Source organism: Haliaeetus albicilla, chromosome 23, assembly GCF_947461875.1.
Source record: "Haliaeetus albicilla chromosome 23, bHalAlb1.1, whole genome shotgun sequence".
Taxonomy (NCBI): domain Eukaryota; kingdom Metazoa; phylum Chordata; class Aves; order Accipitriformes; family Accipitridae; genus Haliaeetus; species Haliaeetus albicilla.
The window spans coordinates 3,906,203-3,923,532 of record NC_091505.1 but is presented as its reverse complement, the minus strand read 5'-3'; the positions used below and the strand labels follow the sequence as shown (position 1 = coordinate 3,923,532).

At 42.4% G+C, this 17,330-nt stretch overlaps 1 protein-coding gene across 1 annotated transcript in view; it reads right to left on the bottom strand.

Moving 5' to 3' along the window:
* Positions 1-1,886: 1,886 nt before the first annotated feature.
* Positions 1,887-17,330, bottom strand: part of TRPC5 (transient receptor potential cation channel subfamily C member 5) — a 104,905-nt gene continuing 89,461 nt past the window's right edge. Inside the window, exons 8-11 of the mRNA XM_069810941.1 lie at positions 12,820-13,026; positions 12,598-12,639; positions 10,808-10,897; positions 1,887-10,072 (exon numbers count right to left, since the gene is read on the bottom strand). Of these exons, the coding sequence (XP_069667042.1) occupies positions 9,338-10,072; positions 10,808-10,897; positions 12,598-12,639; positions 12,820-13,026 (1,074 nt within the window). The 3' untranslated portion in view covers positions 1,887-9,337. The remainder of the gene's footprint in view (positions 10,073-10,807; positions 10,898-12,597; positions 12,640-12,819; positions 13,027-17,330) is intronic.

Below are 17,330 nucleotides of genomic sequence, written 5' to 3'. Positions count from 1 at the left end.
AGAAGACTGCATTATGTATGGAAGATATTCAACATACAAATCCAGACCCAGACTTCCAAGTAACTGCTTTTTTCATAAGGGAGGAAGATAAAGCTCTTGAAGCAGGGCTTTATAGCTTTGAAATAAGATCAGAGTTTAGATTTTGCAGGGTAGGCCTGTATCTAGAAACTCCTACACATGATCAAGTCACTGCTGCTTACCAGATTTCACAGTCAGCTCAGTTGCGGCAAGTATGAAATAGTTCAGCCAGTATGAGCCATAGGCTGAGAGCATGTACACAGGCAGCTACTGCAATTTAGTCATCTCCGCCAGTGTGGTGATCTGCAGGAACAGGAACGTGTGCCTGAGTCCTGACAGGGAGTTTTTATGTGTTGGGTTCAGTTTACGGTAGCGCTTTTATTCCAGATGCTAAATCTTGCCTTCCCTGCAACAGGTGAACATTTTGCCGCTAGCTTCGGGGTGCTGGGGTTTACCCCAAGATAAATGTCATTCTGTTCTTATAGCTGTGATGACTGCTCAACTTTGTTGTGTGAGAGAAAATGTTTTTTTTAAGAGAAAGTGAAATATGCTCTAATGATGAAATTAATGGACCATCTAACTCCCTCTACCCTTTCCTTTATATATTTTTCCTGTTCCCTACCCTGCCTATTTGCATTTTCCAATCAAATCTAAAACTATGGTTTCTGACTTCTTAAACCAGTACTTTTTAAATATGTATCATAGTTGAAAGCAAAAAATCTTAGTGCTAATGTTTGTGGTGATTATGTGAATGCGTGATTTGTATTACTTTTCAGGAAGTACAAGTAAGAGGAGATAAAATACATTGCAACACTTCTTCCCCTGCCTCCCACCTCCCTGGTCAAATCTGGTATTTTCTGCTGCAGCACATCTGTCTGCCTCTGCAGGGACAGCTGAGGGGATGGAAGTCATTTTCAGGTGCAGTTTGGTTCCCGTTTCTGGGATAGGAAGCCCAGCTGGGGATTTGGGGTGCCTTAACTTTGAACTTTTAGGCTTTCTGATGTGAGTGGGAATGTACACATGCAACTTTGAAATGTCCTTTTCTCTTAAGAAAAAAAAAAAAGTAGCCTTCTGTCTTTATGTGGGTATTTAAAATTCTGTAGCTGTGGATCACTGTGGTGCTGGGCTTTGCTCCAGCTTTTGGCAGGGACTGTGTTTATTTCTGTGTGTGTCCACATTGTCTCTTTTGTGCAGAAGCCTTCTGCATTTAAAGGAAAGGGATACTGCCATTGTTTAACTTGAGGAAACTCTTATTTTACTGGAGGCTTGACCAAGAGCCTTTGGTAGTTGATGGAAACCTTTTGAAATGTATCTGCATGCCTCCAGTGCTTTAATGAGATTTGCCTGGATGACAGCTTTATGTGAGCAAATTACATAAATACAGTTATATGTTGTTGCTTAATGACTCTTTTACACTATTACCTATATTGCTGTATATTGCAGTGTGGTGATGTAGTTGTGCTCATAGAAGATACCTTTGGGGAGCAAATTAAAAAGGAGTTACACTTAGACTTCTTTGTACAGGAGTGGTTGCCTTCATGCGGTGCATTTTATTTACCAACACTTCCAGTGGTTTGCTATTTTCTGTTGTAGACAGGATATAATGAATGTTTTGGGGTTGTGGTTTTGGTTTTTTGTTTTTTTTTTTTTTCCCCATAGCCAGGTGTTGTTCAGCTCTTGGCTGTGAACACTCGCTCCAATTTGGGTGGCCGACTTCATTGTAGATAAGCTGTGCTGTGTCTTTTTTATGTAAATACCAATATAAGTTGTTCTAGAATTGGAGCCCTTAAGTGCTCCTCTGACCACTGACAGCCCTTGAGAATTCTGTGGTGAATACGATCTTAAAAAACTATGAAATGTCAGATCTATTGCTGTTCATAAATGTTTATTATCAATAGGCAGCTGGAAATGTTACATCTGAAAAGGTAGAAACACCTTGAATTTCAATAGGCTTACATTTCTGGGAAAAAAATTAAATGCTTTTTTTTCAGTTTACAGTTAAGCTAAAAATACACATAAAATAAATAATTTTATTTATTATGTACACCATTTCATTTTTACATGTTATACGAGGGTATGACATGGAGTCTGCACTACGGACAGAAGAGATGCAAGTAGAAAAGTACATAAAACTAAGCGTCTGTTTTTGCTTTTTGCTCTTCTCCTTTTCTCCCCCCCACTTTCTCTAGGGGTGGCTATTACTACCCAACTGGCAAATGCTGAGGTCCCCACTCTCTCTTTACGTACGCAAAATTCTTACAACATCTAAAAGCTCTTTTGCCTGGAAAAGGCCATCAAGTTTTTGACCAAAACTAAAATAAAAAAGGAAGAGGGGAAAAAAAAAAAATAAAGCCTCACTGTTTTTATCCCATGAAGTAAAATGGCATTTTAAAATATGCTCAGGTGTAAAACCGTTTCTGTGATAGCTTTTTTTAATGAAGATTTAATTTGATATTAAAACTTGATTGCTAAAAAACCTGTTTGCAGAGTAAGCCCAGGTCTCTAGGGCTTGCCATATAGAAAAGAGAGTACTGAAACATCTGCTGTCCGTGGTTTCTCAAAGATCTCTAGCCCTCTAGTTCCCAGACCCACCTATAAACAGTAGTTTTTAAATAAGACTGTACAATACCCAAAAAATAGCTAGACCAAAAAGTGCCCCCTTGCTCAAAAACAACTATTTATAGTCAAAAGGCATTTCACTCTGTTGGCTAAAGGTATCACAGTGTTCTGTTAGCTAATGTGCTAAAAGGCCAGCTCCTTGATTGATCATGTCTTGTCCCAAGCACATGGTTTCTGCTGGCTTAGGACTTACTGCTGATATGGAAATGCTTTAAACTGGAAAGGGGAAAAAAACCAAACCAAAACAAACCACCCCAAAACAAACAAAATAAGCCATGCTGAAGGAGGATGTGCTAGCCAGGAGGAATGGGCTGCACTGTCTTGCGTAGTCGGTGAGCCATGGATCAAGAAGGGTCTGTATGTAAAGAACGAGCTCCAGGATCAATTTGGCCTTTAAAATTGTGGGTGGTTTGAGCTAGGTTAGGGCGTTTCTGTTGCTGTTATGGTTGGGTTTTTTGGTTTGTTTTGCACACCTTAAAAAAACAGAGCAGTAAAAGTATTTCCCTGAAGCATAAAATACTATCAAACATTCAGAAGATAAGGATCGAATGCTTCCGCTTTTTAAATTTACCTTTTTAGACAAAGCATGTTTTGTTTTTAAAACACTTGTTCTTGGTCATGAAGTTACTCCAGAGCAGTAGTTGTTCTGGGTGGAGACAATTATGTGAATAATATATAAATGACTTGTTTGTAAGAGTGTAATGGCCTGAAATGGGGAAAGAAGTAGTGTGAAAATGAAATTGAATCAAATCACGAATGTTTAGAAAATATACTAGTGTGGCTAGCCTGCAGTGTTCCCTGCTTGCTCCTCCTCCTCCAAAAAAAAAATCCAGTAAGGGACTGACTTTATAGTTCTTAGGTTTCAAGTTACACAGTCACTGAAAACTACAGATTATTTTGGTAACAGCTTATTTTAGATGCTCCTCCAGTGAGCTGATTTATTATTCACTGTAGTCTCACTGATTCCAATTAATTTTACCATTACATGAATGAGAGTCATCAGTGCTTCCAGCACACCTGGGCTGCAACCTGCTGTGCTGCCTGCCCTGGCCAGCTGAGTCTGAGGAAGAGGTCCTTGCAGTGCACCCACCCCAAAAACAGCTCCAGAGAGTTTTTACTTAAGTAATGACTTTAATTCATCATAGGCTGCCCTAGTGGTTTGGATGTTTTTGCTTATTTTTTGCTATTCTGTTAGTGGAATTGCAACAGTGGTGGTGGAGTGAACCTCTTTCTTTGGAAATCAGCCTTTGAGGGGGCACAGAGCTTTCTCATGGATGTGTCTGTGGAAAAGTGTTAGCACGCTGCAGGACAAGTTAACTGGTTGAAGGAGAATTCAGCCAGAAATTAAACCAAAATTGCACCTCTTCCTGGTTAACTGAAGTATGCTTTTCTTTGGGCTTTTGGCCTTTCGAAAAGGAAAGTAGAAATATCAAAGCAAAGCTGAGAATTCCCAAGGGAAGTGGGACATATGCTTAATGGTGTGAGAGCAGCAGGTGCTCATGTAGTTTTCAAACTGCTAGAAAAGCCAGCAGTAAATCAGATCCTTGCTCACACTATTAGTAACTGTCCAAATAGCCGGTGCGGATACCCTGCAACTGCTCGTGTTCCTAGAAGGGAGCTTAGGATGCTCCTAGTGCCTGTACTGTGCAAGTCAAATCTTAGAGCTCCTGTCGCTCAAACCAAAGACCTTTATCCCGAGTAAGCACTAAAGAAAACCAAACTGTACCTACAGAGACATGAGGGCAAAGAGCCCCCTCGGAAGGATGCAGGAGACAGTCTCCTGCTGTCCGGGAAAGGTCCCTCCCACAGCCATCGCGCCGGCGACGCACCGCTGCCCAAGGTGCATGTCTGGGAGCCACCTTATCCCGCTCCTCGGGGCAAAATGGGCAGCCGGGCGATTTTGCTCCAGCCGCGGCCTCCCTTTGCCCCAGCGCATGGCGTGCCCTCCTGTGACACCTTGTCACCTGCGTGACTTGCTGCCCTTGCCAGTGATGGGGTGAAAAGTGAATACTAAGGAGGTGATGACACGTGGAATTTCCCTGTAGCCCTGCTCCAGTATCCTGCTGTGTGTGCGTGCATCAGTGCTGGGCTGCCTGTGGAACCTCCCCATGCTTAGAAGTCTGTTGCATCAACTAATTTTAACCTCTTTAAAAGGAAAGGTTTTACATTTATACATGAATATATTTATTTAAATACTCTTAATATTTACAGTGGCTGTTTCTGCTAAAAATTATGTTACATGTACCGTCAGAAAAAGGGTGAAACACAAATACGGTAAAGGGACATTAAGGGTGAGACATAAATCACAAAAGCAAGGGTGTTAAAGAGTTCAGGCTTCCAGGGTATGCTGCTCCTGCTCTCTGTCTACTGCAGAAGTCCCCTAAATTCCCTTCATGGGAAACCGTGCAAGTTTTCTACATGGAAAACTATCGTAACGGACATACAGTTAAATCCTAACCTGAATTAGTTGTAAGAAAATAAAAGTACATACTACTGCTACGAATATTAACTACTTACTGTATATAGCGCCTTTAATTTGAAGATCTGAAAGTGCTTATAAATAATGAACTAACCCCCCCTGCGAGGTAGGTAAGTATTATTATCCCTATTTTACAGATGGGGAAACTGAGGCATTAGAGAGGCTAAGTGACTTGCCCAAGGTCACAGGTGAGTCAGTGGCAGAGCTGGGACTAGCCCTCAGAAGTCCCGTTTGCTAATCCTGTGCTCTTGCCGCTGTGCATGCTTCCTCTGTAGGGACCACATATACAAATACTTGAGTATTTACATATATACCAGTAAGTGAATAATATACAAATGCAATTATCCAAATAATCTGCAGAGATATGTCAGTTAATTTCTTGTTTCTGAAACAACTTCTTTAATCTCTGACCTGAGTACAAACACCCCCTAGCTCTATTTGATATTCTTAACCCTGGATATTAGTTGTTAACTTTTTAATTGGTGATCATTTGTAGGTGTGCTGCTTTAAAAAGCTAGGTGAAAATGACACCGGGGATGGGAGGTGAGAAATAAAGCAGCTTCAGGAGCAAGACACCTAAAGAAAGGGCAAGTGGTCAAGATCTCTGCTACAACTAATCCCAAATTCCTTGCATATGTATAAGGATTATTATTGAAGCCCACAGAATAAAGGCCAGGCATGTACCACTTGGAGCACAGCTGTGCATCTTGAACCCAAGCCAAGGAAAAGTTTAACTCCTCACAAGAGAAGCTCCGAGTGTCCCATCAGCTCCTCCCCGGTTGCTTGCACAGACAGCACAGGGGTAGTTCACTGATTTCTCTGAAGGAAAGAAAAACTTTCACTAAAACATGCTTTCTTTTTGAGCAATTGAAAATGCAAGTGAAATCCCAAATACTGTGACTGCAAGTGAATTTTAAAAAAGCAGGTTTTGCTTATCAAATGTATTTTTCACAAGGTACTTTAATTTCCCTCCCCTGAAGCTCCTGTTTTAGAGTAATAATCATAATAACTCACCAGCTGCTATGAAGTCTGTTGCTACCAAAGAGGATGCATAGATGCAATCAAACAGAATTTTGCCTTTTGGGGGACCAATGTGACAGTTTTGCAAACTCCTGGACACATGTATTAACCACAGCCAAATCAAATATTTGTGTTAAATTCCAAAGTCAGCTCAGACTAGCTCATAGCTGGGAGCTAGGAAGTATCTGAGTCATGAAACAAATCCCAGGGGAGCCCCAGCCAAGCAGCCATGTGACGTACCTCTTGCCTTTAACATAACATTATGGAGAGATTTTTGCAGACTGCGTTATCCATCGTGCCATTCCAACGTGGCAGTTCCTACTCCTGCCCTTTCAGGATGCAGCAGGGGAACATGACTCACAGTTTGCACAGAAGGGAGTTGTGCTGCCCGGTGTCATTTTTACATTTTTGGGGGGTACCACTGCGGAGTTAATTGCATTTCATTTTGTTATTTGTACCTGTTAATGCAGTGCTGCATTTGAATGACACAATATTATCATCACCAGTAACAGTGTATTTGCTCTTGCGGAAAACTTAAAAGCCTTTCTACTGTCCAAGGATATGAACCCTGCTTCTCTCCCAGCCTCAGACTCAGTTGATGTAATCTGCATAACCGTACTTGGATTGTTTTCATTCTTACTCGTTACACAGGAAATACCATAAAGATTTGCTGGCCCCATGTCAAGTAGAGTTCAGAAACTGCAGTGTGGTTAGGTGAGGCATAAAATGATTCAAACCCTTTCCTTCATCCCCCTGTAGCAGGTCTTGCTGATGTTCATCTTTCCAGAAGCGTGCTCAGTTTGGTTTATTAAACTGTAGGGCTTTTATTGTGAGCTGCTTTGAGAATTGCTTTCAGTTGGTTCTGACCACAGCACTCTCATATCGATGGATTTGCCTCTTAAAAGACCGGGGTGCTGGATTTCTTCACAAATGATCAGCAAACTGCTTCTGAGCCTCAGATTTTGCAAGTCTCCTTGCGTAGTGCCGATGTCAGTTTGCTAAGCCTTTCATAAAGGAAGAGGAGATGCAGTTTTCAAAGACAACTCTAACCCTGCAATTAGTATGAAAGCCTGAAACCCAATGACACAAAAATGCTTTTCACTCCGCCTTAACTAACACAGCTAGGGGCTTAAATATTTGGGGCTTTATACTGCATGCTGGTAACAAGACTGGTGTCATTTATAAGCAAGGAATACAGAAACATTTTTGAGTCTGCTCCTAGTTGCTAATTTTTCCTGACACCAGAGCTGGCCTAGAGCCACGGTCTCCACCCTGATTGAGGTCTGTATTGAAAACTTCCCATGAGTCCGGTGTGTTGGCCTCTGCAACTCCGCTACAGGAGCTGGCTGCATTGTTCACATTTCTCTCTCTGATGTAGGTGCTGCTCCATCATGACCTTTAGGTAATGCTGTATAGGTACCCAAAGGGAAACACAAGAGGTGGTTTTCCTTCACAGGAGGAGGGAGTCAGGTTTAAAACTCAGGCAGAGTATCCAGCTGCAAACATCCCAGCATCTCTTCTGTGGGGGACTGCTGTGGTGAGAAATCCCTCTCCTCCTGACCCTCCGTGCTGCCGTGAGAGCTGCTCCTGCCCCTTGCTGCTAAAATCTGACCAGGCCAACAGTAGGTGTAGATTTTCCAGCATTATGCTTTTACAAATGCAATTCACAACCCAGTTCACAGAAGAGGTGATTTTTGGCAACCACCCTTGGGATATGCTCCAGCTCATGTAACCTCTCCTGGGAACGGAGCCTCAGGCGTGACTGCACGAGCGCAGTAACGAAGCTCTGTCACACATGATCGCCATTTTTGAGCTCCCGGTCAGGACTTGCTTTCTCCAAGAAAGCAGCTGACTAATAACAGCTCTGAAGTAGTCGTAAGTAAGTGCCAATCATCTGTGTTTCTTAGCAACACCACAGAAGAAAGTTCAAGTATCACATTGTTTAAAAAAAAAAAAAAAAAAAAAAAAAATCACTGTTAAAAATTCAACCGTTTTGCCCTTCATGGGGTTGTCTTCTCCCCTCTCTGATGCTCCTTAGGACAAAAGCAGTGACATCGCTAGGCCCTGTCCGGACACTACCGCAACTGGGGAAATAAAAGGTAACATCTGCCGCACTCCTTTTTGTTGCGCCTTAGAAAAGGAACTGCAGAGACGTTGCAGGCTGCCAGATGCAGTTTGAGCTGCTATTGCTTAGGTTGCTTTTCAGAAATGCAGCTCACAGGCCCAGGGAAGACGATCTCTCTTACCATATACCAGGATGATGGTTTTCTTCCTAAAGCCTGACATCCATCAGAGAGGCAGCAAAAAGCAAATGCAGCAGTGGAAGTAAGATTAGGCATTTCAAAAAACAGATACAGCTTGAGGGGTAGGGTGTAAGGGCAAGGCTCAGGGCTGGGTTTCAGTTCAGCCCATGAGAAATGAGAACCACACTGAGGTTTATGTTTCAAGCAGCCACAGCTAGTTTTGGGTCAGTTCACCTACACAGAACCTGGCAGCAAGGCCAGGTGCTGGCTTCCACTGTCAGCCTAACTGGAAGGTCATTCTGCTCCCTGTGGGGGGAATTTCTTATGGGAATTAGGTAAATAAGCAAATCATAACATGTTCTAGCTGGATAATCAAAGGGGTAAATTATTACTGAATAGGAGACAATATTAATATAATCAACAACCTGAAAAAACACACAACCAAAAAAAATCAGAGGTTGTATTGCTTAAAGAAAACAAAAAGCCAGTTTTAAGTTGAAACCCTTTCTAAAAAGACTTTAAATATGATTTGCAGCTTCCTGCTAAGCCACTGCTCACCAGCTGGTTGTGCTGATGAGGAAAATTGAGCAGGATGCAGAGCCGATTGTGTTGGATAGCAGCAGCGATAACCCAGCGGCGGTGGGATAATGATGAGAGCACTGGAGAAATCCTTTACTCGGCCACCAGCATGTCTGAAGTCTGTGGGGTTTGAAGACTAAGACTGCATCCGAAGGAATTCCTGTGGTTTATAGTGACCTTATAAATGGTGAAACCTTTAGTTTAGTAAAAAAATTAAATTAAAAAAGGTGCAGATGGCTACAAAATAGATTAACAGAAGTAGTTTCACACTTTTTTTTCCACCTGTGGACAGAAAGGAAATAGTAATGCTGAATCAGATGAGAGCAAACCATTACAAATAATTGGCTAAGTTTTCCAGCGAATGTTAAGATAGCTTTACTTATAGCCGAGTTGTAACGTGATCCTCCTGCCCGTCTTTCCACTGGTTTATAAACAAGTCACAAGCCTCTCCCCATGAATCAAACACATCCTCTGATGAGTCTATAAGTTTGGAATTAGAGGAACAAATACTGGAAGCACAGTGAAGGGAGCTGGTACAAACCACAGGGCACTCCTTGCTCTGTCCTGTAAGTCTTGTGTTCCCACTGTAGTCCACCTCATTGAGGTTAATTTCACTTTTGGAACAATTCTCTTCCTTCTCTTTATCAATCTGAGAATATTTAATGTCCTTCCACATGTAGTGGGGCTGAATAATTCCATCTGAAATAGTGTACATGGGTTCTGAATTTGGTTCAGGTACATGTCCGTTCATCTTGGAGAAAAGCAGGCCCAGTCTCTTAAAGGACTCCTTCTTGGAGCTGGAAAGTCTCTGAACTCTGTTTCCATTTCGGACAAAAGAGCGCTTACTGATCCCATTGCTTTTTGGCTTCTCTTCCACCATATCAATCCCAGACATAGTTTTAATTAGAGCAGATACATTGAAGTCCTTTTTTTTGTTGGCTACATTGAAAGACACGCTCTTGGCTTTGGATTTTTCTCCAGCACTATCCTCATTTGTTTCATCCTTTTGGGACACCTCTGTGCTGCTGGTAGAATAACTTCTCCTCTGGGGCTTCCTGTTTCCTAAGAGGTCAAGAACTTCATAGCGAAAACTTGAGATGTCCTGTTTTAATTCCTAGGGCAAGAGGAGAAATGAGTTACACTCAGCAGCTTTATCTGTGACATGAAAGAATGATCACGTTCTCTTGGGAGAGCTGTTCAGAGTTATGCAAATGGCTGATACCAAATCACACTTAGAAGAATACCACATACATCTTCATTATTCAGTAACACACACACACAAAAAAGTATTGGTAATCCTGAGAATTGTAGACTTCACAAGATCTTTGTCTCTAAAGCCGTGGGACTGGCCCTCTTGACCAGCCCCCTCTGCCCACCCCACTCCCCTCCCCCCAAAAAGTCAAATAAGACAGTTATAGAAAAGGGGAAACGCCACTGAAATTTAGAAATATGGCAGGAATCCTGTTTAGTTGATAGGCCCAACTTTAACTTTGTTGGTAAGTGTTCTTCGTATCCATTAATTGAGACTTATTCTTTGGCTCTGTCTAGGTTAGGATTAGGAATGTCATGTTGACTGAAATCAGATACTTCATTCCTACAGTTTTCCAATGCTTTTGTCTACATAACATATTGTATATTAAATCTAGGAGGCAATCATATGAGAAGACACTCAAATAATAGTATTTTCTCTGCTCAAAAAACCCCTACATGCACATCAAATATATTCCCAGCTCCCATAATAGTCCTGTCTCCACAGCAGGTTACAAATCATCTTAACAAGTTAGTGCAAACTCTGCAAGTGGCTACTTGAGTTAATATAATAAATTATTATTAAGGAATAATAAATTACCTTGAAATTTTCTTCAGTTAAACCTTCATTGGTTTTGGAGGTCCTTATCATTGCTGCGACATATCTTTTCACAAGATTTCTTATCACTTCCTGGAATAGGAAACAATACGAGTGATTCAACTGCTGGCTCAGACCAAACTGTTCTTAATGCATTTTACTGAGTTCTTACTGACAGCGACTGTCCTGACTCTGCTGTCTAAAAAGAAAATCACTTACCATTTGAAACAGAACACTTTCTTTTAAACAGAACAAACCTTTGGAAAGGGTTATCTACCTTCCATCTTGAAGGCTCAGTTGTTAACTACAGCAAGCAGGTATTTTGTATTTGTTTTGTGTATGTAAAAGTCACTGAGAAAAAATTCTTGGTGGTCTTAAATGTCCTCAAGCCATTTAATCTCAGCTGCTGAAAGTTTTTAAGATTACCAATCTCATGTGTATATGCTGTGTATCGTGATAAGCTAAGCTTGCCATTTGAAGATTGTTTATCGAGTATTTGAAAGGCAAGCAGGCTATGTTGACAACAAATAACCTGAAGAACAGCCAGGACCCCATGGGGCAATGCACATTCACGTTAAACCACACCTGCCAGCTGCCCGGGCATTCCCTAATGGCAGGTTAGAAACACTTTTCAAGGCTGCTGCAGTGTCTGTGGACAGTGCTGGAGGGACTGAATCACACCCTCAGTGACTTCTCTACGGGCTTTTGCTCCTCTGTGTTACCTGGGCTGTTTGTTACAGTACAGGTTTTTTGTAGGATGAGATCCATTTTGTTCCATGCTTGTGTCCCCCCTTGCTGGCTTTATCTAAGCAAAAACTGGTACTTCGAGCTTGTACGTTTATCTGTGCCAGCCAACGTACACAGAGGGTGATCTCTACATAAAGAGGAGACTACTGCAAACCTTCTGTTCATTTCCCCTGTTTCATAAATAGGGATAATTCTGAGCAACACCAAGCATGAAGATGGTCTCCACACCAAGGTTTTACTGGGAGGTTTTTTTAAGAGCTCCCACTGCTGGCACCCGTAAGCTGTGCTGCGCAGTCAGAAAGTACCAAATGTCTGTTGTCAGAGGTGACTAATTGTGTTAAACATCAACTGCAGATAAAAATACTCTTCAAAAAGCAGGAGATGTCTTAAGTAAGACAAATTACTAATGGCTTTTGACAGTATAGCCTAACGTACCACCTAACATTCTGGAGAATTTTTTTCCTTCCAGCATGCTGGCATAATACATCACCCTGAATTCAAGTACTGAAGCTGGTGTTTTTAATACAGTTTCATCCTTTTGTAGGTTGACTTCAATGAGTACTTGATGACAGGCAGGCTGAGAATAAACAAAACCAGCAAAATTCAACACAGGAGCCATTCCTCCTTCCTGAGCTGTCCAAAACAAAAGAAAATCCCAACCACTGTTTGAGTTGGGGATGCTTTGCAAAAAAGAGCAGAAGAGGAACAATTCAAGAGCGTGTAAAAGTGCTGCAGAAACAGTTTTAATCAGGATGGTGTGACAGCCTGGTCCCTCTGATGGCAATGGGGACGTCACCTTTGACTTCAGCAGCCAGACTGATACCTGGCAAGTGTTTCTACTACTTCAGAGGGGGTGAAAGGCTAGGGGTGATCTACTGAATCATCCCACCTCTAATGAGGAAATGTTTTAGTCCATGATAAGCAAAATCCTCTTAGAGAACCTACACTTCCAAAATATATTCTAGAAGCAAGCAAGAATTGAGGTATCAGAAAATGAGCAGGAAGAAGAAACAGCAAGTAAAAACTTTATGTGCTCAAGACTTTACCTGGTAATGTTGATTCTGAATCAGGTTGTCCGCATGCCGTTCCTGGAAAGAGAAAGGCACAGGTATGTTACCTGTTTAGTCCTGTCTTTAGAGATCTTGATGGCTCTTAGGAGGTAAGGATCCAGCAGCCTTCTACTGCACTAGCAGAGCAATGGCCCTCACAATCCTGAACATGCACAAGCACCCTCGAAAAATGAAGTATAAACCCACGCAGCCCCTTACTGTGAATGTTTTGAGGTTTTCATGCCTCTTCTGTTCATTGTCAGAGTCGTTTCCTGGGCACAGCTGATTGTGAATCCACTTGCAAAGGTACCAAACTGACTTGGGACTCGGGACAATGTTAAAAGGAGGTGGCAGAGTGGCACCCTCATCAAAGTAACTCATCCAGAGCTTCGTCCGTGCAAACTTCCACTCAATATCCGCATGGTCCTATGAGAGAAGGAAAGAGACTATCAACAGCTTCAGGCAGGCTTTCCTGGCACAAATGCCCATGGCTGAGGTGATGTGAGCAATAAAGGATTTCTCCAGCTGCAGACAAAGCAGTATCGCTTCTTCCATCTCCCTTGCTGCAGGTGTAGTTAAAAAAAAAAAAAAAAAAAAAAAAAATCGGTGTGACATGTAGCTAGAGTGTAAAAATACCAATCACTTAAAAATGAGACGATAGCAATATTCCACAAAAATAATTTCACATGCTAAAGCCTGGCTTCGTCCTTTAGAGGTTGTGCTTATTAGTTCGCCAAACAAGAAGCAAGAAAACACATTTCTTATTTTGCTTTTTGCTAGCACTTTTATTATCACGGATTGCTGTTTCTCATGTCCAAATCCAATGAATTCTCACATTCTTCCCTGGAAAAAGATATTTCATGGTGTTTTTTGATTTCGTTTCTTTTTTATAGCATCCATTAATTCAGCTCTTAGAGGGAAGTAACACATTTTATGCGTGCCATATTTTAAATCTTGCCTCTGCGTTATCCTTACATAAAACGGGAGACATATTACTGTTTGGTTTGTGGGTATTTTTCATTTATATTATCACCATGCTAGCTTGCTGTGCTCTAGTGTTTTTCATCCCAACCAAGTAAAGGGGGAAAGTTAACAGCATCATTTTCCAGCTGCACAGATAGGCACACAGTCCATACAGTCACCAGGAAAGGAATAGTGAGTCGTATTATACAAGACACTGACCTTACAGACTGCAAAATGGTGATCCCCAAATCAAGCTATTTGCTGTCTAGTCCGTGGAGTCGACAGGCTGTCCTGCCCAGTAACAAACTGCATATTCCCTTCAACATCAGGGCAGAGACATCTACTTGCAGCCTGGATTCAGAGAGATACTGCAGCTATTCAAAATGGATTTCAGGCTGTTTCATACTAGTCTTAAAGTTAAAAAAATGCCACTGGTTCTGCAGAAATTCTGACATTAGACAGAAAAGGAAGGAAATAGTTTGAAGCCTTCAAGCCAAGCAATGCTGAACACAGCTTATAATCGTACACTGAATTTAAATGGTAAATTTGTGTATTGTTGTCATTGCAGAGTATAGTGCTAAGCTGATGGTTATGACATTTTAGCTGTTCAGCATTTACGCTAACGGTATCTGACATGAGATTAAACCAAAGCCGTGATGATTTAGGCTAAGTAACAGCACAAGGTAGGAGAAAAGGACAATGCAGGATTTTACGGTTCTGAGGAGATTTCAGCCAGGTTGGAACAAGCAGCCCTCTTGAGTCAAGGATGCTGGGCTGCAGGGCAGCAGCTCTCAGAAACAAGCAGCGATGTGTAGGACAGGGAGTTCAATAAAATATGGCTGAACATCATGCCCCAAAAATTACTACACTGGCTTTCTGGCCACGCTCCAGTGCTCTGACATGGGTAAAATACGCTTACATTTTGACAGTGAGGTGCAGCTGAACTCCATTTTAGTAGTGTATTCAAATTATGTGCAGCAATCAATTTAAAAAGACTTCCTCAGTGGCCCAGGAGCACATTTGTCTCTGCAGATGGTCTGAATCAGCCCAGAACACTACTATCCCCTGCCAGCTTACCAAAAGGGCTGTTTTCAAGCTGTAGGTAGACTCAGAGAAGCAGCCTGCCATGCTCCTGTTTGCCTCATACACTATCAGACCCCATAAGCAGGAAAATTGCAGTATCCCCATGAAGCATTAGAAACTAATGCTGGTGGAAATGATGTTCCAGGTAGTAAAAAATGCAGTTTACAGCAGTAGAAATAACTGCCACCCCACCAAAAAAAATTTTTTTGCTCATTTTTTCTTCATTTATCTCTACCTGCAGGCCACAGCAAGCTCAGCAGAGCTAGAGAAGAGCAGGACAAGCTGGTGTCAGGCAGCTGCTATTCTTCCTTCCCAGACTCTGGGTTAGTGCTCCGAGCTCCGCAACCAGCCCACAGGCTGACTCCTGCCTAATAACTGCTCACAGTTAAAGGCAGAGCTGTCCCAGCCTCTTCCAGAAGCAGGGCTGGCTGCTCCCTGCTCAATCCTAAAGCCTCACTTGTGCCCATCTTCCTACCTGAATGTTTCCTGGTCTGGGCAACTTCAGTGGAAACAGTCTTTGGAAGAAGAATGACTAGCATCACACACCAGCTGAGCCAAGGGGCTATTGGGGAGGACATGCTGTATGCAACGGAGGCAGGAGATCAAACCTCTCTTGGCAGAGAAGGGGTGCATTGCTGGTTCATGCATCTAAAGCCTTTTGTAGCGGAATAGCTGCATGAGACCAGCATTGAGTTATTCAGCCCAACTGTGAGTAAGCCTTTCTCGGGGTGTGCAGGAACTACAGACACCTGGCAACACTGATAGCACTATCTGGGGCAGCTGGAGAGTCTAGGGCAAGGCATTAGCTGAAGGAGAGTGCAAAAACTGTTATTTTGGATACAGACACGTATATTTAAAGTTCTTTGTCAATACAGAAGTAGGTGTAAATGTCCTATTGAGGAGTCAGAAGGGAGAAGGTAGTTTGGAGAAGGCTATAAATCCACCCTTCCCTTCTACAAAGGTCCATCAAATGTCCAGTGTTGGTGGTGGGATCAGGTGTGGTGACTTGGTAGCAATTTCCTTCAGCCCATTATAAAAAGGGCATGTCCTAGGCAGCAGCAATTTAGTAGTGGATGTTGGATGCTGTTTGTAGAGGAGGATAGGGCAAATCTGTAGTTTGGGGATTGCAAATTAGCTTTTCTGCACAGAGTGTTTTGGGGTTTTGTTCTTCCATTTTAAAATAGCTTAAGGGGACTACATGGGCTTGACTAGGGGCTAAATGCAGGTGTGGGGCTGTGCTGTGAAACTTAGCAGGAGTTTCTCATTGGGGAAGTTCTGTGGTTGGTCTGAACAAATCCCTGTTGATCTGAATGTGTCTGTGGGTGAGGCTGGTGGATGCTGGCTTCAGCCCCACCTGTATTTGTTCCTGTGCAGTCTCAGTCAACGAGTGCAATATAACCTCTCTTAAAAGACTAGACCCTCTGTACAAAGCTCAAAGTATCTTTTCTTTCTCTCTTTTCTGCCGCTGTGAATTCCCTAGGGTTTATAAACTCTGCCTGTCTCAATTACTCACCTTGATGTTCTGAGAACCTGAGAAAAATCAGATGAGAGCTCCTGGCAGCAGTTTTGTGTTAGAAATATATAGCGAAGAGACATTTCAATTTTACTGAGAATGTCTTTGTGTGCCAGGAAACCACCATTTTCTTGGTTAGAGCTCTCTTTAGTGCTGTAAGTAGTGAAATCTGCACACAAAACTGCTACTTTCCTAACTCTCCTCCCTGTGTTGAGTACCAAGAGTACCGTGCTTCAGCAATCATTCGATACCCAATTCAAACCTGAAGCACTCATGAGTTATAACCAGTACCTGAGTCATTGCATGGGCTGTGAACGTGGCCCAGTGGACCACCAGATGTGCTGCAGGTTTTTGGTGCGTCTCCCCAGTGACTGCAGGCCATTTGGCAAGATTTACATTTTTGAGAGCTGCCCGAGTCTGAGCCTGCTTTGCATCAGAGCTGTTGCGAAGATTGCACGTAGTTGAATACTCAAAGCGAGCTCCTGAATATCAATACAGTGAGAGTCCATGTGCCAAGGGGAGCTCAGCGGCTCGAGGTGTGCCCTGCAGTGCTCTGCCATGGCAAGGGGCTTCAAGCAGATCCACTGCACAGCGAGGACAGGATCCTCGCGGACCTGTGCTGTCTCATACAATGTTCTTAGACTACAACTGTTTGGTAACATTCATAATAAGCTAAAGAAACATATCCACTAGCTTTGGAAGTGTGACCTTGTTGCTTTAGGAATTTAAATCCAAGTTTGGATTCCACTGTCCTCTCTTTGAGCTTCTGCTGCTCTTGCCCTTGTTCTTGTCACCATTTTCTTTCAAGCACTGCTCATCATTTCAGCTATAAAACACTCCTTAAGAGGGCTTGAGCCCTCAAGCTCAAAGAACACATGAACTCAAAGAAACCAGCACTCAGCTTCTCTGTGAGGAAAAAAAACTGTATCACTTACTATCACAATGCGAATGTGTCATACTGGCCACATAATCCTCTTGCAAATCTCTGCCATTTGAAGTGAGAATTAATCTCCCATAAAGATTTCCCCATGGGATCGCTGAAGCCATCTTACTGTAGCAGTTGTGAGGATTTTCTAATTCAGTCAAAGTGATGTATTCACAGATGTGCCAGATTTTAAATAATTACCTGCTACACTAATTATCCAGGATAATTCAAGCATTAATCTCCATC